This window comes from Oncorhynchus tshawytscha, linkage group LG14 (genome assembly GCF_018296145.1).
Source record: "Oncorhynchus tshawytscha isolate Ot180627B linkage group LG14, Otsh_v2.0, whole genome shotgun sequence".
In the NCBI taxonomy this organism is placed as follows: domain Eukaryota; kingdom Metazoa; phylum Chordata; class Actinopteri; order Salmoniformes; family Salmonidae; genus Oncorhynchus; species Oncorhynchus tshawytscha.
In genome coordinates this window covers 5,156,639-5,177,819 of record NC_056442.1, presented here as the reverse complement: position 1 = coordinate 5,177,819, position 21,181 = coordinate 5,156,639, and the positions used below count along the sequence as shown (strand labels likewise).

Genomic DNA, 21,181 nt, shown 5'->3' with positions numbered 1-21,181 from the left:
AGCCTCCTCACCCCTTCTCCACCTCCCCCTCCCTGTATGTGTACTCCCCCTCCTTGCCACCCCTTAATATTCCTCCTTACCCTCCTCCCCTCTCTCCCCCTCCATGGGTGTGTACTCCCCCTACACCCCTCCTCCTCTTCTCCCCCCTCTTCTCTTCACCCCTCTCCTTTTCTCCTCCCCGCTGTCTACCCACCCCTCCTCCTCTTCACCCCTCTCCTCTTCTCTTCGCCCCTCCTCCTCTTCACCCCTCTCCTCTTCTCTCTTCGCCTCTCTCCTCTTCTCCTCCCCAGCCTACCCACCCTCCTCCACTTCACCCTCCTTCTCTTCGCCCCTCTCCGCTTCTCCTCCCCAGCCTACCCACCCTCCTTCTCTTCGCCCCTCTCCTCTTCTCCTCCCCCAGCCTACCCACCCTCCTCCTCTTCGCCCCTCTCCTCTTCTCCTCCCCCAGCCTACCCACCTTCCTCCTCTTCTCCCCTCTCCTCTTCTCCTCCACAGCCTACCCACCCTCCTTCTCTTCGCCCCTCTCCTCTTCTCTTCCCCCAGCCTACCCACCCTCCTCCTCTTCGCCCCTCTCCTCTCCTCCGCCTCCCTGTATATGTATTCAGTTCTCCTCTCCTGATTCAGAGGTGTTGGGTAAAATGCAGAAGTCACATTTCAGCTGAATCAAATCAAAATAAAATAAAATGTATTTATATAGCCCTTCGTACATCAGTTGATATCTCAAAGTGCTGTACAGAAATCCAGCCTAAAACCCCAAACAGCAAGCAATGCAGGTGTTGAAGCACGTTGGCTACGAAAAACTCCCTAGAAAGGCCAAAACCTAGGAAGAAACCTAGAGAGGAACCAGGCTATGAGGGGTGGCCAGTCCTCTTCTGGCTGTGCCGGGTGGAGATTATAACAGAACATGGCCAAGATGTTCAAATGTTCATAAATGACCAGCATGGTCAAATAATAATAATCACAGTAGTTGTAGAGGGTGCAGGAAGTCAGCACCTCAGGAGTAAATGTCAGTTGGCTTTTCATAGCCGTTCATTAAAAGTATCTCTACCACTCCTGCTGTCTCTAGAGAGTTGAAAACAGCAGGTCTGGGACAGGTAGCACGTCCGGTGAACAGGTCAGGATTCCATAGCCGCAGGCAGAACAGTTGAAACTGGAGCAGCAGCACGGCCAGGTGGACTGGGGACAGCAAGGAGTCATCATGCCAGGTAGTCCTGAGGCATGGTCCTAGGGCTCAGGTCCTCCGAGAGAGAGAAAGAAAGAGAGAAAGAGAGAATCAGAGAGAGCTTACTTAAATTCACACAGGACACCGGATAAGACAGCAGAAGTACTCCAGATATAACAAACTGACCCTAGCCCCCGACACATAAACTACTGCAGCATAAATACTGGAGGCTGAGACAGGAGGGGTCAGGAGACACTGTGGCCCCATCCGATGATAGGGATGGGGCCAAACAGGAAGGATATAACCCCACCCACTTTGCCAAAGCACAGCCCCCACACCACTAGAGGGATATCTTCAACCACCAACTTACCATCCTGAGACAAGGCCGAGTATAGCCCACAAAGTTCTCCGCCATGGCACAACCCAAGGGGGGGGCGCCAACCCAGACAGGAAGATCACATCAGTGACTCAACCCACTCAAGTGACGCACCCCTCCTAGGGACGGCATGAAAGAGCACCAGTAAGCCAGTGACTCAGCACCTGTAATAGGGTTAGAGGCAGAGAATCCCAGTGGAAAGAGGGGAACCGGCCAGGCAGAGACAGCAAGGGCGGTTCGTTGCTCCAGAGCCTTTGCGTTCACCTTCACACTCCTGGGCCAGACTACACTCAATCATATGACCCACTGAAGAGATGAGTCTTCAGTAAAGATGTAAAGGTTGAGACCAAGTTTGCGTCTCTCACGTGGGTAGGCAGACCATTCCATAAAAATGGAGCTCTATAGGAGAAAGCCATGCCCCCAGCTGTTTGCTTAGAAATTCTAGGGACAATTAGGAGGCCTGCGTCTTGTGACCGTAGCGTAAGTGTAGGTATGTACGGCAGGACCAAATCAGAGAGATAGGTAGGAGCAAGCCCATGTAATGCTTTGTAGGTTAGCAGTAAAACCTTGAAATCAGCCCTAGCCTTAACAGGAAGCCAGTGTAGGTAGGCTAGCACTGGAGTAATATGATCACATTGTTTTGGTTCTAGTCAGGATTCTAGTGGCCGTATTTAGCACTAATTAAAGTTTATTTAGTGCTTTATCTGGGTAGCCGGAAAGTAGAGCATTGCAGTAGTCTAACCTAGAAGTAACAAAAGCATGGATTAATGCTTCTGCGTCATTTTGACAGAAAGTTTCTCATTTTTTGCAATGTTACGTAGATGGAAAAAAGCTGTCCTTGAAACAGTCTTGATATTGTCACGTTCTGACCTTCATTTCCTTTGTTTTGTCGTTATTTAGTATGGTCAGGGCGTGAGTTGGGGTGGGCAGTCTATGTTTTTTTTCTATGATTTGGGTATTTCTATGATTTGGCCTAGTATGGTTCTCAATCAGAGGCAGGTGTCGTTACTTGTCTCTGATTGAGAATCATACTTAGGTAGCCTGGGTTTCACTGTTTGTTTGTGGGTGTTTGTTTCCATGTCTTTGTTTGTCGCCACACGGTACTGTTTCGGTTTGTTCACGTTTATTGTTTTTGTATTCATAGTGTTCAGTTTATGTTTTTAAATAAACAACCATGGACACTTACCACGCCGCATCTTGGTCCGATCCTTGTTACACCTCTTCAGAGGAAGAGGAAGAAATCAGCCTTACAGAACCACCCACCAACCAAGGACCAAGCGGCGTGGTAACAGGCAGCAGAGACAGCAGCAGCAGGAGAATCAGCGATACCTGGAGAGATGGACTTGGGAAGAGATTCTGGACGGCAAAGGAGAAAAAGCAGAGCTGGAGGCAGCGAAAGCAGAGAGGCTCCATTATGAGGAGCTAGTACGGCAGAGCGGCTTGAAGCCCGAGAGGCAGCCCCAAAAATTTCTTGGGGGTGGCACACGGGGAGTGTGGCGAAGCCAGGTAGGAGACCTGCGCCAACTCCCCGTGATTACCGTGGAGAGAGAAGGCGTCGTACTGGTCAGGCACCGTGTTATGCGGTGGAGCGCACGGTGTCCCCAGTACGCGTTCTTAGCCCGGTGCGGTACATCCCAGCTCCTCGTATCAGCCGGGCTAGGGTGGGCATCGAGCCAGGTGCCATGAAGCCGGCTCAATGCATCTGGTCTCCAGTGCGTCTCCTCGGTCCGGTGTACATGGCAGCAGCCCTACGCATGGTGTCCCCGGCTCGCCAGCACAGCCCAGTGCGGGCTATTCCACCTCGCCGCACTGGCCTGGATTAAGTTGGAAAAATAGGATGATCGAGCAGCAGTAAGGGCTCTTCGATACTGCACGGTACTGTCTTTCCAAGCTAGTCGGAAGACTTCTAGTTTGTTGTGGCGCCATTTCGGTTCCAATTTTCTGGAAGCTTGCTTCAGAGCTCGGGTATTTTCTGTATACCAGGGAGCTAGTTTCTTATGAGAAATGTTTTTAGGGGTGCAACTGCATCTAGGGTATTGCGAAAGGTTAAATTGAGTTCCTCAGTTAGGTGGTTAACTGATTATTGCCTTCTGATGTCCTTGGGTAGGCAGAGGGAGTCTGGAAGGGCATCAAGGAATCTTTGTGTTGTCTGTGAATTTATATCACGACTTTTGATGCTCCTTGGTTGGGGTCTGAGCAGATTATTTGTTGCAATTGCAAACGTAATAAAATGGTGGGCAGATAGTCCAGGATTATGAGGAAAAACATTAAGATCCACAACATTTATTCCATGGAACAAAACTAGGTCCAGAGTATGACTGTGACAGTGAGTAGGTCCAGAAACATGTTGGACAAAACCCACTGAGTCGATGATGGCTCCGAAAGCCTTTTGGAGTGGGTCTGTGGACTTTTCCATGTGAATATTAAAGTCACCAAAAATGTGAATATTATCTGCTATGACTACAAGGTCCAATAGGAATTCAGGGAACTCAATGAGGAACGCTGTATATGGCCCAGGAGGCCTGTAAACAGTAGCTATAAAAGGTGATTGAGTAGGCTGCATAGAGTTCATGACTAGAAGCTCAAAAGACGAAAACGTCATTTTTTTTTTTGTAAATTGAAATTTGCTGTCGTAAATGTTAGCAACACCTCTGCCTTTGCGGGATGCAAATGTATTCAGTTGTGCAACTGACTAGGTATCCCCCCCCTCCCAGTGTGTCTACCCTGTCCCGGAGGGGTTGGTTCATAGTGAGGTCAACCTCCAGTTAAACCATCTAGATTAATATTTCACCAGAATATTTAATCACATCCATGTCTTCCGTGTCACACTCTCTTCTAATTACCTCTCTCTCTCTCTCGCTCTCTCTCTCTCTCTCTCTCTTCCTCCTTGTCCCTCTATCTTTCCCCCCTCTTTTCCATTGTCATCTCTCCTTTGTCACCTTGTTGATCATACACTCTCTCATGGTTGTTCTCTATCAAGCTCCCAAGTAGTGCGGCGGTCTAAGGCACTGCATCTCAGTGCTAGAGGCGTCAATACAGACCCTGGTTTGATTCCAGGCTGTATCATCACTGGCCGTGATTGGGAGTCCCATAGAGCGCACAATTGGCCCAGCATCGTCCGGGTTAGGGTTTGGCCATGGTAGGCCGTCATTGTAAATAAGAATTTGTTCTTAATTGACTTGCCTAGTTAAAAAAAGGTTAAATAAATCAAATAAAACATGCAACATGTCGACAGATTGTCCCCAAACTAATTTGGAACAAAAAAAAATCTTTTGAATTAATATCCAACTTAAATGGTATACAGAGTTTAATTGTTGTTTTTTAAAAAACTAGTTTAATATATTTGATAAGTAGACAATACTATCATAGTATTTATAAGAAAACTTCCTGTTGATTATCTGGTTTGATACAGTATATAGCGTGAATTAATGAACCACAGTGGTCTGCTTCCTGTTTGTCAAAACCGCAGCACCTCTCTACCAATACCTTCTGATGTCTTCCATCTGATCTCCTTCAGTAGGTTACACACACACACACACACACACCACGGCAGAGTGCATATGATGCTTTTCAGTAGTAGTCTCAGTCAGTGAACTCTGTCTGACCTGACTGACAACTGGTTTCACCCAGCTACGACCTTACACACTCTAGTCTCACCATCACACCCCTGTAGAGTAAGACACACAGAGGCAGACACACACACACACACACACACACACTCACACACACTTTGCACGCTGTCGTGATCTCCAGTCCAGTTAACTGGTGTCGGGAGTTGCATCACACTGGACAGTATTCATCTCTTTTTAATCACAGACGGAGACTGTGAAAGAAAGACAGAAAGAAAAAAAAGAGACAAAGAGAATAGATGAGAGGCGAGATGGTACAGATCTAAGCAGCCATAAAGCCAGTCAGCTGAGATGTCCTGTCAGTATGAAGGAATGTGTCTTTAGAAATGATGATGAAACACCTCAAATGTCTCTCTCTCTCTGCCATGTTTTAGAGAAGAGATATTGAAGGAGGGTTTAACAAAGAGACTAAAAGAAGGACGAGGGTTGACAGAGGGGAGGAGAAGGGAGGGGGATAAGACGCTCTCCATTAACAGCTCTGATTTTCTCTACATTTCCAGTGAATATGTTTAATTAATTATGAAAAGCTCAATCTCCAAACCGCACACATGAACACACACACACACGCATGTGCACCACACACAAACGCACACACACATACACAGGGAAAGAGAGAGACGAAGGGAAAGACAGAAAGGTTAAGAGGGAGAGGAAAAGAAGGGAGGGAGGAAGGAAGTGGTTGAGAAACGGAAGAATAGAGGGATAAACAGAAAGGTCATTAGAAATAGGTAGAAAACAAGAGAGGGGGGGGGTGACAGGAATGGGGAGATTAAAAGAAGGCAGGAAAAGAGAAATGGAGGGATGGAGGGAATGACAGATAAAGGTTAAGAAGGATTTCTGTCATAAATGTTCCTTATTCCCTCCATCCAGTCTTAATAGTGGTCTTACCACTTCGTGACGTAACCTAGGTTACCAAACAGTGTAGTTTGACAGCAGGATACAACTATCTCTTGGCACACACACACACACACAGAGTCCCCGGGTTCCAGTTAATGTAGCGTCAGTGTGATTGCTGGGTGGGAAATGTAACGACACTATCATTCCCAGGTTGTGTGTGTGTGTGTGTATTCTGTTATCATTCCCAAACTCATCATACCCAGGTAATTTCCGGCGCTAGCTCCTGCAACGGTGCTTAACTTAACACATACAATCATGCGTACACACACACACACGTGCGCCTCCACATGCGCATGCCACACACACACACACACACACGTTTAGTAATGGCCCTAGGGTGCCATCTAGTGTCTAAACTGTGTGTGTGTGACGGGGGAAATACATCTCATGTCTAATCTGACTCATATTCTCACTGTGAGCTGTGGAGGAGAGGGGGAAGGAGATATACAGAGAGAGAAAGAGAATGTGACTTAGGGGTAAATGAACAGGAAAGGGGAAGAGAGGTGGGGGTGTGATAAAGGGAAGGGTGTGGAGAGAGAGAGAGGGAGGTTATGAAAAAGGGAACAGTGGGAAGGAGGAGGGAGAGAGATTTTAGGGTCTACTGCACTAAAAGCATATGGAAACACGGTGCCAAACTCATTATCCACACACAGTGTACACACTTCCCTTGACTAAGCAGAACTGACCCTTCAATACAGCCAACCACTTACCGCAATGTGTGCGTGCGAGCATGTGTCTGTGTGTGTGTTTGTGTGTGTGTCTGTGTTTGTGTGCGTGCGAGCATGTGTCTGTGTGTGTGTTTGTGTGCGTGCGTGCGCGCATGTTATCAGTAGTGTAAAGGATGGGTGGTAATTGAATAATGACAGTACAGATCCTGATGGATCACCTGTCACTACTCCGTCCTCCATCTCTCCATCCTTGTCAACCTCTCCTTTCTTTCAATCCCTCCATCCACAGCTTCAAGTCAAATCAGCTCTAATTTGAGCTGTCAGCAGTGTAAGTAGGCTAAAGGCTTAGGGGTGTGTGTGTGTGTGTGTGTGTTACCCCCCTATAACGGCGCCTAGAATCCACTTCTTCCAAAGCAAAGACGCCTTTGCCAACATTTTGTCATCATTTCTTTAATATATTTAAAGAAGTTGCAGAACTACAAATACAAGCAGGTGAAGAGTATTTACACACAGGTCTCTTTAGAACAATTTAAATCCTGAAGACAGACAGAAAATACTGTAGTGTCACAGCACCAATATACCTCCGTAGAGTGAGTTACTCTACGGGTACAACATTAACAAAATATAGAGGTCATAAGGAATTGTTTTGATAGAGAGAACATTCTCCAGAAGAAATGATAGAAAAAAATTGTAATTCCTGTTCATTCAATGGTGGCAGTGATTTACAGTACAAACATAATTTCAGTGGCTTCAAACATCTTATCACACGTATTATCACCAATATTTCAGCACCTTTAAGGTCAATCAAAACGCTCTGAATACATGGTTTAATGCAGTGTGAGTCAGCATTTGTTTTGAATTGCTGTGTATAGAGTGTCATGGATTACTGCTCTGGGTAGAAGTTCCTATTTTAGCACAGATCTAGGATCAGCTTACCTTCCCAAAATGGAACATTAACCACCAAAACATTAACCTGACCTTAGTTCAGTGTCTGGTGGCGATTTATAGCTGTAATCCCTCTGTCAGGTGTAGAGTGACTAGCATGGTGGTCTGCTATACCAACCGTGGGAACGCAGTGAACCATGGGTGCACGCACACGCACGCACGCACACACACACACACACACACACACACACAGAGAGAGATTGTGATTCAGTGAGTTAATGAGATTGATATTTTTTATAGGAGGATAAGTGACTACTGGAACTGTGTGGGAGCAAAGAAACACTCCGAATATCTACCATATCATCACACGGAGGGAGGGAGGGAGGGAGGGAGGGAGGGAGGGAGGGAGGGAGGGAGGGGGGAGGGAGGGAGGGAGGGAGGGAGGGAGGGAGGGAGGGAGGTGGGTATGGAGGGAGGGAGGGAGGTGGGTATGGAGGGAGGGGGAGGGAGGGAGGGAGGGAGGGGGAGGGAGGGGGGGAGGGAGGGAGGTGGGGGAGGGAGGGAGGTGGGTAGGAGGGAGGGAGGATACGATATGGAGGGAGGGAAAGAAAGAGGTGGAGAGATAGTGAGGGGAGAGATGGAGAGGATGCTGGTTGATTTCTTTCTAGAAGGATCAGCACAAACCTGTGGGAAGAAACACAAGACATGAGAGAATGAAACCATACTGTCTCTCTCTCTTTCTCCACTCTCTCTCCACTCTCTTACTTTCACACTCGAAGGCCTGCAGGACCGTGGTGTATGAGGGACCCAACCAGGAAGTGTAACTACCCACAACCCTGAGCAGGTGGTGGGTGGAGTCAGAAAACAGGAGATCTGATTGGGTGTAGCCCACTGAGCTGAACATGGTGGTGTTCCCAAACGCATTCTGTAAAGAGAGAAGAGAGGGGGTGAGATGTCAAACATTTTAAATGCTCACATACATACGCAGGCACACACACACACACACACACACACACATCTACCTGTAAGCGTTCCAGGTATTTCCAGACTCTACACTTGTCCTCTAGGCGTACCACCACAGCGTTAGCTGGTACCACAGCCAGGTGACACGTCTCATGGTCAAACGGCCCGGCCTCACTGCCATCCGGGCACAGCAGCTTCAGGTCCTCCAGTTCCAGGTCCATGGCCCATGATTCCATATTGTTGCCTAAGGTAGAGTAGAAGAATTGGTGAAGTGATGTGGAGGAGGCTGATCAGAGAAACTATGGAATACTGACACCTAGTGTCTCGAGCGAGAAATGCTAAAGTTTGCTAAGAGAGGAGACATTCTGAATGTTGGTCTTTGGTTAGATTTAGATCAGACTCTCACCATCCATGTTGTCAAAAATGGTGGTGTGTTTGACAAATGCCACATCGCCCAAATTCTCAGCCACACACCTGGAAGAAAGACTCATGTCAAACACAGCTAGTTAAATAAGACACTGTTTCTCAAACCAGTCCTCTGGGATCCACAGCAATTCTACCCGATTCAACTAATCAAGGCCTTGGTGATTCGTTGACTAGTTCAATTTGTAGACTGGTGTTGGAATATATCAAATATGTGGGATGGTTAGGGGTCCCCATGGATTGGTTTGAGAAACTTTCAAGTAGGAGAAACAGCTCCTCTCCTCCCTACCTCAGTGCCCCAGCCTCTCCATAGTGTCTCTCTCGGTGATTGTTAACACATATATGTCTCTCGTTGTCGTCTCCTATGCAGGCTTCACACAGGTTCTTAGGGTTGCTTCCTCTGGGGTCGTGTTCTCTGTCCTTTACTCCTGGTACACAGCTGTAGCCAAAGAAGTCCCCCACCGCTGGAGGGACACACAATGACACCAACAATACACACAAAGAGTCAGGGCCACATACACACCACAGACACCGAGTCAGGGTCAGACACACACACACACACAGATCTCACCTTTAGGAAAGTTGCATTGTTCATCGACACTGATCTGTGAGGTGTTGACCAGGAATCCAATAGGAACAGTCCAGCCCACCGTGGTACGGATCCCTGGGTGACAGGAGCTACAATATCCAATCAATGAGTCAACCATTCAAATCGCAAAGTTGGTGTGGAAGAGGCAACGTTTTTTTCTCTGTCTATAAGGACACGCCACCTGGTACCGACAAATTGGATGGTAAATTGCTGAAGCTGGACTCCCCTTTGCCACAGCTTCAGTTTAAGCCTAGAAGACAGTATGTGCCCTCAGGCCTGGAGGAAGGAAAGGGTCATTCCGCTATCCAAGAATAGCAAACCACCCTTTAATGGTTCAAACAGCCGACCAATGAGCCTGTTACCGGTGCTTAGCAAACTTTATGAAACGATCGTGTTTGATCAAATACAATGTTATTTTACAGAAAACTACCGTTCAAAAGTTTGGGATCACTTAGAAATGTCCTTGTTGTTGCAAGAAAAACTTTTTTTTCTCCATTAAAATAACATCAAATTGATCACTGTAGACATTGTTAATGCTATAAATGATTATTGTAGCTGGAAACGGCAGTTTTTTAATGGAATATTTAAAAATATATATTTTTATTCTATTTAACTAGGCAAGTCAGTTAAGAACAAATTCTTATTTTCAATGACGGCCTAGGAACAGTGGGTTAACTGCCTTGTTCAGGGGCAGAACAACAGATTTTTACCTTGTCAGCTCAGGGATTCGATCTTGCAACCTTCCGGTTACGCTCTAACCACTAGGCTACCTGCCGCCCCGTATTGTATTATGTATTGTAATATGCGTTGCATTAAGTATTGTATTTTGTACTGCATTAAGTGTTGTGTTAAGTGTTGAATTACGTATTTTATAATGTATTATGTGTTGTATTAAATATTGTATTATGCATTGTATATTGTATTAAGTATTGTATTAAGTATTGTAGTGTTATGTATACTATGTATTTTATTTGTTGTGTTGCGTTTCCTGTTTGGACCCCAGGAAGAGCAGCCACTGCCTTGGCAGCAGCTAAATATGGATCCTAATAAAAAAATGTTTAAAAAAATGGAACAAACAATCAATCAGTCTCTGTTCTGTTCTCACCTGCGTTCATGCATCTCCAACAGGGACAGGTCACTGGAGGAGCGACGAGCCAGAGCTACAACATAGTAGCTGATACCATCTGAGAGAGCAGACAGGATAAGGTAAGACAGGTTCAACATTTACACACGGTTTCCTTCTTCCCGTTTCCCCCCCTCCTCACTCACCCACTCCGTTGTAAGACTCTCCAGCAGCCAGTTCTAGTCCAAAGCACCAGCCAGCTGTGTAGATGTCATCAGCAAACATGGCTGCTGCATCTGCTGTACCATTCTGAACAGACATAGGTCATATTACTGATTAAAGAAGCAATAAAATCATTGTTGCACAATTCAACTACCGTTTCTCTACAGGTTGTTTAAGGTTGCACAACTCGGGTAACTTTCCAGAAATCCTGGTTGGAGGGTTCCCAGATTTCCTGCTTATTCCCTTGTAATTCCGTGGAATCATCCAACCAGGATTTCTGAAGCCGTAAGGCTGTTTTGCCACACACCTTGATCTTCTCCATACAGTCTGTGGGACTCTGGCCACGGACACACAGCAGCGTTCCTCTGATATTCCGGGCTGTAGCACTCCCAGCCAGATCCAGACACTTCTGCTCCTCTGCCTCCGACACTACACACCAGGAGACTGAGAAAGACAAGGAATGTTGAACTGTTTTCAACTGTATTCACACTGGAGAAAAGCAGGTACAAGCATTGCACCTATGCACCTGTTGCAAATGCTACAGAAATTCTCAATAGCTTTCACATTATGATGAGGCTCACCGTAACCAAGGTGAAAACACAGAATACATCTGACCTAAAGACTCCCAGACTTACTTGAGGTTTTCTGAGTGGAGAACGAGATGAATGAGAAGAGGAGAAGAGTCACTGCCAGCCTTCTGTCCGGACGATCCATGTCGACTGACAAAATCAGAGAAATCTTCTCTCTCTCAAACACACACTGTGAATACGAAATCTCCTCTCACACACGAGACACACTCCAACTGAATGCTACAGTGGAGAAACCAGTAACCTGAGGTTTTATGGGAAAAAAATGCTTTCACATTGACCCCCTCTTATACCCTTGTCCTGAGGAACCCTCAAGCGGAGAGAGGGATGGGGGAAGGGGGAGGGGGTCAGGTAAGAAGAAAACATTTCATTATTCTCCTCCATTCCAAAAATTCTAACCCCTGGTAGATAATCTCCTGATAATTGAAAGAGAAACATTAGACAGCTATTCCATTAGCTTTAGAAAGTGAGAGGAGGGGAGAGAGAGATGGAAGGAGATGAGGAGGGGAGAGGAAGGGAAAGAGAGAGGATAAAGAGATGTAGAGGAGAGTTGATGGAGAGAGAGAGAGAGAGAGAGAGAGAGAGAGGGCAGGGAGAAGAGAAGGTGAAGAGATGGAGGAGAGGTAGAGGAAGGAATGGGAGTTGATGGAGAGGGCGAGGGAAAAGAGAGAGTGGAGGGAGAGGAAAGGGAGAGTAGTAGAGGATGGGGATAGGGGGGGAAGGGGAGGCAGGTTGGCTACTTAGCTTGGCGTACCCACTCCAGTACACCTGGCATAGCCCAGCAATCTCTCTAATTAAAAGAGTGATGCAGACAGAGTGTCTCTGTGTGGAAGTCTGGTGGGAGGCTTTGCCAGGGAGAGTGGATACTCCCTGGGTCCCGCTCCGCCTGGGCTGAGATTAAAGATGTAGCCTAGCCGCCATAACAGGCTGTGTATTGTTCAGGTGTACAGTAGCCAGTCAAGGAAAACGTATTGGCTATTCGATACCTCTACCGCTCTCTCTGGGTCTCAGCTCACAAGCAGGCAGGTACACATACACGCACAGACACACGTACATAATGTCTAGCTCTACCTCGATTTAAGAGATTTAAAATCTTGGAATAGGCCAGTAGAAACAACAGTACCATAAAATTATGTGTTTGCTACCCAAACCGCTTTAACTATTGCATCCCGGGGTGCAACTTTCACTGGGGACGGGGGTGGCACATTCTGAAATTGCATTTTTGTCCCCCCAAGTTTTATCATTGGAATGTGATACAAAACGAGGCAACGGTGTGCTTTAGGACCATGCGGACGCCTCAGAGCGGTCGGGTAGGCTGTTTGGAGTGTTTATCCGACCTAAAAAATGTAATTAAAAAAAGTTATTTTGATGATCAGAGACAGTGTAGCTGAAGTAGTAGACTCCTCTCCCCAGTGCTGTGAAGGCACCTGAAGCACAGGGCAAGAAGGGAACAACCTTTTAAATTGTGGCCACAAGATCTTTTGGTTATAGCTAATGGGGATGAGCTAAGATGAGGAACATGTCAGTCAAAGCTGCAGTTGTGCTTAATGGAGGGAAGAAGCCCTAATGCAAACATGGACATATACAAGTAAAATAGGACAATTGATATGGATGCAGTCCATATTGATCAACAGTCTAATGTCAAAGCCTCTATAAAGGGCCTAGTGGTTGAGGCCAGGGGTCGGTTTGATATTGGGCAGTATGTTTAGTAAAAGTAGGCTACCTGTATGTTGGCGGTAAAGGCATTGCCTATATTGGTGAAGACTTTGGTGTAGATCAGATTGGTTTCAGAACTGAAGGGTCCTACTGCTCCTGAATCAGTCAAAGCCGCATAGAAGGCCACCTTCGGTCCGTCTTGTGAACACAGGAGAGAAAGTATACTTACTTAGGGCAATTCACTGAAAACACTCAGAAATTCCGATTTAGAAAAGATCTTTACTTATTAAACCTACTTAGTTTCTAATGAGGTGTTTTTGAAAGTGTAGAAAAATTCTCCAATACCATAATTGAACAACATGGGAACAAGTGAAATTTTCAGACAATGTTTCACCTCTCTTTACCTCCTCCTCCTTGCCCTTCATTTTCATTCTATGATACAATGAGGAACAATATACACTATTCCAATTTGTGGGGGCCAAAAAAATACAGATTTTTATTTCAACTAAAATCTGCATACTGCATCTTTCTTTACATTTGTACTCAACGTGTATTTCATTGCTTTCTATAAAGGCATGTTCTGTCATATTAAATAAAATACATTGCCAGTATTCTTGGTATTTAGCTCCTCCACGTTCCTCTCACTGGCACTCAGTCTTGCTGCCAATGCTAGAATGATATCAGCAGAAACACTGCTTACCTCACAGTTAAAACTGAGAGACACATTAAATGACCAATCCACTGTAGAACGTGAACTGATACACATGATCATATTAGCATTTTCACTCTCACTGGCAGTCAATCCAATGCAACTTTAATAATCATATTGATTCTCCCGCTAATTCAAGAATAAGCTTTTCTGCACAACCTGCATTCTCACTTTCACTGGCTTGCAGTCTGGCCCCCAAATTCCACAGCTCCACTCTCTGTTCAACCACCATGTCTCTCAGCGCTCTCAGCTCAGCCCAGACATCAGGTGGTGTGGTCGTGCGTTTGCCTGTCGTGCCTGTAGCTTCAGTTCTTTGGGTCTCTATCTGAAATTCACTCACCATATTCTGTTCCCCTGTCCGTTGAGTGATGTCATTCAATCTGCCCCCCTCCACTCTCCTCCTGAGTCCATTCCCCAGACAGAGAGAACACCCTCCCCTCTCCTCCTGAGTCCATTCCCCAGACAGAACACCCTCCACTCTCCTCCTGAGTCCATGTCCCAGACAGACAGAACAGCAACACAAGCAGAGCTACAGCACCCCTCATTCTGATACAATGCTATTTCAGATATGATAGTCTACAGAGCTCAGTTCCCTTCCTTATACACACACATTGTAGTGAACCACATGGGACACAAGCTGCACATGTTCTCAAAGGTGAAGTCTAGACAATAATAAAACCAAAGACTGATAAAATAGAAGACAATTGAGAAGGTGTTTCCTTAAAGCAGGTAATTTCGATCAACGAGGCTATGAGAATGCTTGTTGTCATTGTCTGTCATTTGCCAGTCGCCAAGGTCATCAGATTTCAGGTTGAAAACACTGCTCCAGATAATGGGGATAATGCTAAGATGATAGGACCTGAAGGGGCATGGACACAGAGCCAAACACAGAGCAGTGTTCAGGGATGAGATCTACGGTGCCCTCCTAACTTATTTAAATTAGGCCAAAGTACAGAATGTCACCTTTTATTTCTCATGTTGGTCCTCTGTGTCTCAGCTGGTAGAGCAAGGCCCTTGTAACGGCGTTCGTCTGTTGAAGGAGAGTCGGACCAAAATGCTGGTTACTCATGTTCTTTATTGAAAAAAATAGCGATACATGAAATAACTAAATAAATACAAAAACAACAAACGAAACGTGAAAACCTAATTACAGCCAATCTGGTGAACACTACACAGAGACAGGAACAATCACCCACAAAATACACAGTAAAACCCAGGCTACCTAAATATGGTTCCCAATCAAAGACAACGAGAATCACCTGACTCTGATTGAGAACCGCCTCAGGCAGCCAAGCCTATGCTAGACACACCCCTAATCAGCCACAATCCCAATGCCTACAAAACCCCCAATACGACAACACAATAAACCCATGTCACACCCTGGCCTGAACAAATAATTAAAGAAAACACAAACTACTAAGACCAAGGCGTGACAGAACCCCCCCCAAGGTGCGGACTCCCGGACGCACCTCAAAACCATAGGGAGGGCCCGGGTGGGCGTCTGTCCATGGTGGCGGCTCCGGCTCGGGACGTGGACCCCACTCCATAAATGTCTTAGTTCCTCCTCCTTGCGTCCTGGGATAGTCCACCCTTGCCGCCGACCATGACCTCGTAGTCCTCACCCAGAACCCCACTGGACTGAGGGGAGATCGTGACTGAGGGGCAGCTCGGGACTGAGGGGCAGCTCGGGACTGAGGGGAAGCCCGGGACTGAGGAGCAGCCCGGGACTGAGGAGCAGCCCGGGACTGAGGAGCAGCCCGGGACTGAGGAGCAGCCCGGGACTGAGGGGAAGCCCGGGACTGAGGGGAAGCCCGGGACTGAGGGGAAGCCCAGTACTGAGGGGAAGCCCAGTACTGAGATGAAGCTCAGGCAGGTAGTTGGCTCCGGCAGATCCTGGCTGGCTGGCGGATCTGGAAGATCATGGCTGACTGGCGGATCTAGCTGCTCTGGCTGCTCCATGCAGACTGACATCTCTGGCTGCTCCATGTAGATTGGCAACTCTGGCTGCTCCATGCAGATTGACAGCTCTGGCTTCTCCATGCAGACTGACAGCTCTGGCTGCTCCATGCAGACTGGTAGCTTTGTGCAGACTGACAGCTCTGGCTGCTCCATGCAAACTGGCAGCTCAGGCTGCTCCATGCAGACTGACGGCTCAGGCTGCTCCATGCAGACTGACGGCTCAGGCTGCTCCATGCAGACTGACATTTCAGGCTGCTCCATGCAGACTGACATTTCAGGCTGCTCCATGCAGACTGACAGCTCTGGCTGCTCCATGCAGACTGGCAGCTCTGGCTGCTCCATGCAGACTGGCATCTCTGGCTGCTCCATGCAGACTGGCAGCTCTGGCTGCTCCATGCAGACTGGCATCTCTGGCTGCTCCATGCAGACTGACATCTCAGGCTGCTCCATGCAGACTGGTAGCTTTGTGCAGACTGACAGCTCTGGCTGCTCCATGCAAACTGGCAGCTCAGGCTGCTCCATGCAGACTGACAGCTCAGGCTGCTCCATGCAGACTGTCATCTCAGGCTGCTCCATGCAGACTGACATCTCAGGCTGCTCCATGCAGACTGACATCTCAGGCTGCTCCATGCAGACTGACATCTCAGGCTGCTCCATGCAGACTGACATCTCAGGCTGCTCCATGCAGACTGACATCTCAGGCTGCTCCATGCAGACTGACAGCTCTGGCTGCTCCATGCAGACTGACAGCTCTGGCTGCTCCATGCAGGCTGACAGCTCAGGCTGCTCCATGCAGGCTGACAGCTCTGGCTGCTCCATGCAGGCTGACAGCTCTGGCTGCTCCATGTAGACTGGCAGCTCTGTGCAGACTGGCAGCTCTGGCTGCTCTATGCAGACTGGCAGCTCTATGCAGACTGGCAGCTCTGGCTGCTCCATGCAACCTGGCAGCTCTGGCTGCTCCATGCAGACTGACAGCTCTGGCCGCTCCATGCAGACTGGCAGCTCTGGCTGCGTTGAACAGGCAGGAGGCTCCGGCAGCGCTGTAGAGGAGGAAGGCTCTGGAAGCACTGAACAGGCGGGAGACTCCGACAGCACAGGAGAGGAGGAAAACGCTGGCTGCGCTGAACAGGCGGGAGGCTCCAACAGCGCTAGAGAGAAGGAAGGCTCTGGCTTTGCTGAACAGGCTCGGGACTCCTGACTCTGCCACTCTCTCCCTGAGCCCCCCCCCCCAATAAATTTTTGGGGCTGCTTTTCGGGCTTCCTTGCCAACCGTGTTCCCTCGTATCGTCGGCTCTTATCTCCGGCTGCCTCTGCTCTCCTAAATGCCTCCACCTGTTCCCATGGGAGGCGATCTCTTCCGGCCAGTATCTCCTCCCAAGTGTAACAACCTTTGCCATCCAACACGTCTTCCCATGTCCATTCCTCCTTTCGCTGCTCCTGCTGTCGCTGCCTGTTACCACGCCGCTCGGTCCGGGTGTGGTGGGTGATTCTGTAACGGCGTTCGTCTGTTGAAGGAGAGTCGGACCAAAATGCAGCGTGGTGGTTACTCATGTTCTTTAATGAAAAAATAGCGATACATGAAATAACTAAATAAATACAAATACAACAAACGAAATGTGAAAACCTAATTACAGCCTATCTGGTGAACACTACACAGAGACAGGAACAATCACCCACAAAATACACAGTAAAACCCAGGCTACCTAAATATGGTTCCCAATCAGAGACAACGAGAATCACCTGACTCTGATTGAGAACCGCCTCAGGCAGCCAAGCCTATGCTAGACACACCCCTAATCAGCCACAATCCCAATGCCTACAAAAACCCCAATACGACAACACAATAAACCCATGTCACACCCTGGCCTGAACAAATAATTAAAGAAAACACAAAATACTAAGACCAAGGCGTGACAGCCCTTAACATGTCACGATTGTGGGTTGGTTCCCGCTGGGGCCACCCATAAGAAAATGTATCCATGCATGTAAGTTGCTTTGGATAAAAACATCTGCTAAATGTCATATCCTGTGTCATTATAGCGTAGGCGTTAATTAGGGAGAAAGAGTGCAAAGTTGTCTGCCCAAGTTATTGTACCGATCGAGCATGCATGCATTAAATTGCTGAAGAGGAGACTGAAGTAAAAAAATATATTGAAAAGCGGTGTGATAAAAGCTGATCAAGGCATCTGTGTCCAAAGACCTAGCTTTATTGCACTTTGATTATTTATCCAATGAAATTGCTTTATAATAAAGCAACAAAAAGTGTTGACGTCTGTCCAGATACCGGAGGGCACAGTAGTTCATCTAACTCTAGGCCACTACCAAGAAGTAAAGACTATTTCTCTCTAGAACTCCCTACTGTATGTCCTTGGATCCATACTGATAAACAGTCAGTCAGATACCAACACTACCAGATGGATAGTAACATTGCCGGTAAACAATTTAGTTATATGGGCGATTTCATTGGCAACTATCTCAGGGGGCAGAGTTGCACTTGTCTCTTTCCCCCCCAGATGAAAATAAAACAGGTCACAGGTCTAATTTAAAGGTTAAAAAAACTATAAGGAGTATGGTATTGAGGTAAAGCGTAAATTAAGAGTTCTCTGTTCAGACTTCGAGTTTGTGTTTTACTTGGTGCTAATGATAGGTACATTTGGGCCTTGTTGTGGACAGACTATGTCATGACTCTATAATGTAACCTAATCATCCATCCCAAACCTTCCTCTCCCCTTCTTCCCAACAACCAGAAACACTGAGCTCCTGTCATGTTGAACTAACTAACACATTAAATCAGGATGTCATACAGACTGTAAAACATAAATAATACAACATTCTGCTTTTATTGATGCATTTATTAATACGGGAGCCATTTTGACTCCAAAAGGCCCTGACATACACTCTTCACTAGAGACCATTACAGCATTCATTATGTTGTCACACAGTGAAGAGCAGGAAGCCACTGAAGATGTGATTATTTGAGTTATCATAGAGCCGGTTGCTTGCAGGGATGTGCATGTACACCACGTCTCCCTCCTCCAGCTCTAGACGGACTCCATTAGACAGTGTCTCATAACCGCCAGCATTATATCCCTGACTATACATGATTTTCTGTCCATTCTTATACATGCATGCATAAAAGTAAAACGAGGTCTGGACACTCATGGCAGTGAAGCTAATGTAGTAGAGTCCTCTCACTGGTGCTGTGAAGACACCTGTATCAGAGGAGAGTAAAAGAGGAATCAACACTTTCTGTTTCGCATGTTCTCTTTTGGCATGCAACAAAATCACACAAATCAACAGAATGCCATTGACGCCCGATAGCTAAACAAGAAAAGTTATAACTTTGTAGCGACAGTAAGTACCAGACTACTTAACCTCCTAGCCTAACGGCCATAAGAGCGACTGGCCTCAGATGCCCAGGCCTATGAAGGAGGATTTGGAAGGATGACCACGCAAGACTAAAGAGCGACAAATACATATCACATTTTCAAGGGGCGTTCAAAAAGGGACAGTGTTGGTTTGAAATCAGGCCAGAGATCAGTGAAAGTAGACTACCTGTAGCTGGGTTGAAGACCTTGCGAAGACTTTAGTGTATACCAGTCTGGTTTCAGCAACAAAGGGTCCAACAGTTCCTGAATCAGTCAAACCAGCAGAGAAGGCCACCTTTGGCCTGTCTGCGAACACAGGAAAGATAACATACTGTACTTCTAGTATTCTCAAGTCCGCAATGAAAGCTGCATTACACCCTCTGGCAAAAGATTAAACGTTAATAAGCGTCTATGTATGAATCAGTGTTGCAGAGTGAAACAGCATAATAATAATGGTTGGAGCTTTGAGTGAGATCTCAGGGAGAGTGATGTCACCACATGACAGAACTCTTCTACTGTGGCAGATGTGAACTATCTGGGAGTAGGGGGGAGCTGAATACAGCCAAACTGGGCGAGAGTGGAGAAGCTTTGTGGCGTTTGGATAGATTCAAAACTGAACGGAGCAGGCGAATCAACTGTTACATTTTCAATTGTGTGTGTGTTGTAGAGTTTAAACTGAACTGTGACATCACCCTAAGATAAGATCGAAGACGCAACTGTGGCTCTCAGAGTGACAGGCTAATGTTTTGCTAGACGTGTGTATGTTTGAGATCCTTCGATGTCGGCTCTTCCTATCATTGTGAAGCAGAATTCACCAAGCGTTGGATTGTTCACCCACTAATAGGGAACGTGAGCTGGGTTTAGACCGTCGTGAGACAGGTTAGTTTTACCCTACTGATGATGTGTTGTTGCAATAGTAATCCTATCAAGGCAATCGGTTTTACCTGCAGTTGCCCTCTTCAGCTCCTCCACCTGGCTCTCACTAGCACTCAGTCTGGTCTCCAGGGCTGAACAATCATTAAAAAGTCATGACTACTCTTATGTATAATGCACTTCCTATGAACAGTAAGGTTAAGTACAGCAGCACTTATAATATACATTATGTAAACATACCTGCAAGACACCACATATTCCATAGAATTATTACAAGTACATATTCAAGTATTTCTGTGATTTAGGTGAACTGTCCCTTTTTAAACAACCAGTAAATCACTTTCACTTATTACCTGCATTCTCAGCCTCACTGGCTGTCTCTCTGTCCCAAAAGGCTGATATATTACTGCCACTCAATCCAGCGGTCAGGTCTAGAATGATAGAAATATGAAAAACAGTTCATGTTGACCTTGCTTGTGGAAAGAGGGGTCAGAAAAATCCCAGGACAGGAAATATGGTGGGACATTGTTGAGGCCTTATGTGCCTCTTGGCGTAATAATGCCTAAGTACATAAGTGCCTTACAATCTAAACTGAAATAAGTGTCCAGTCAGAATGTTAAATGTTCATTATTTCCACTCTCACTGACAATCAAATGTAACTTTAGTTGACTCTTGACTGTAAAAGCAATAAATAATAAGCTTAAATGACCTGCATTCTCTTTCTCCACTTTATTCTTGGTGACCATCAGCTCTACCCTAAGATCGGTCACTGTTTCTCTGCTCCTTTGCCTCAGCCTCACTGGCTGTCGCTCTAACCTCCATGTTCCTCAGCTTCCCGCTCTGCTCCACTACAATGGTTCCCAGGTTGTGCACTCTCTCAGCTCCATCTCAGTCCATATGTCAGGTGAGGTGGTCATCTGCTCGTTGGTTGTCTCTGAAGCGCAAGTCATTTGACCCGCTCTCCCTGCACTGTGACCCTTTTGAGTGATGTCATCCTCCCTGACCCCTCCACTCTCCTCCTGAGTCCATGTCCCAGACAGACAGAACAGCAACACAAGCAGAGCTACAGCACCCCTCATTCTGAAACGATACCTCTTCATATATGATGCACTTTATGAGGCTCAGACCCCCCCCCCCGACTTATATACACAC

General features: G+C 46.8%; 1 protein-coding gene and 1 pseudogene across 1 annotated transcript; both read right to left on the bottom strand.

Moving 5' to 3' along the window:
• Positions 1-8,200: 8,200 nt before the first annotated feature.
• LOC112267690 (otolith matrix protein 1) lies at positions 8,201-11,702 on the bottom strand. Its single transcript, XM_024445870.2, has 10 exons — positions 11,513-11,702; positions 11,185-11,321; positions 10,862-10,964; positions 10,698-10,776; positions 9,575-9,681; positions 9,293-9,467; positions 8,987-9,054; positions 8,640-8,824; positions 8,383-8,542; positions 8,201-8,301 (listed from the first exon to the last, which is right to left on the bottom strand). Exons 1-10 carry the CDS (start codon positions 11,589-11,591, stop codon positions 8,291-8,293), a joined length of 1,104 nt encoding a protein of 367 aa, XP_024301638.2. The 5' UTR covers positions 11,592-11,702; the 3' UTR covers positions 8,201-8,290.
• A 7,020-nt stretch (positions 11,703-18,722) lies between these two features.
• LOC112266401 lies at positions 18,723-21,032 on the bottom strand (annotated as a pseudogene).
• Positions 21,033-21,181: the final 149 nt, after the last annotated feature.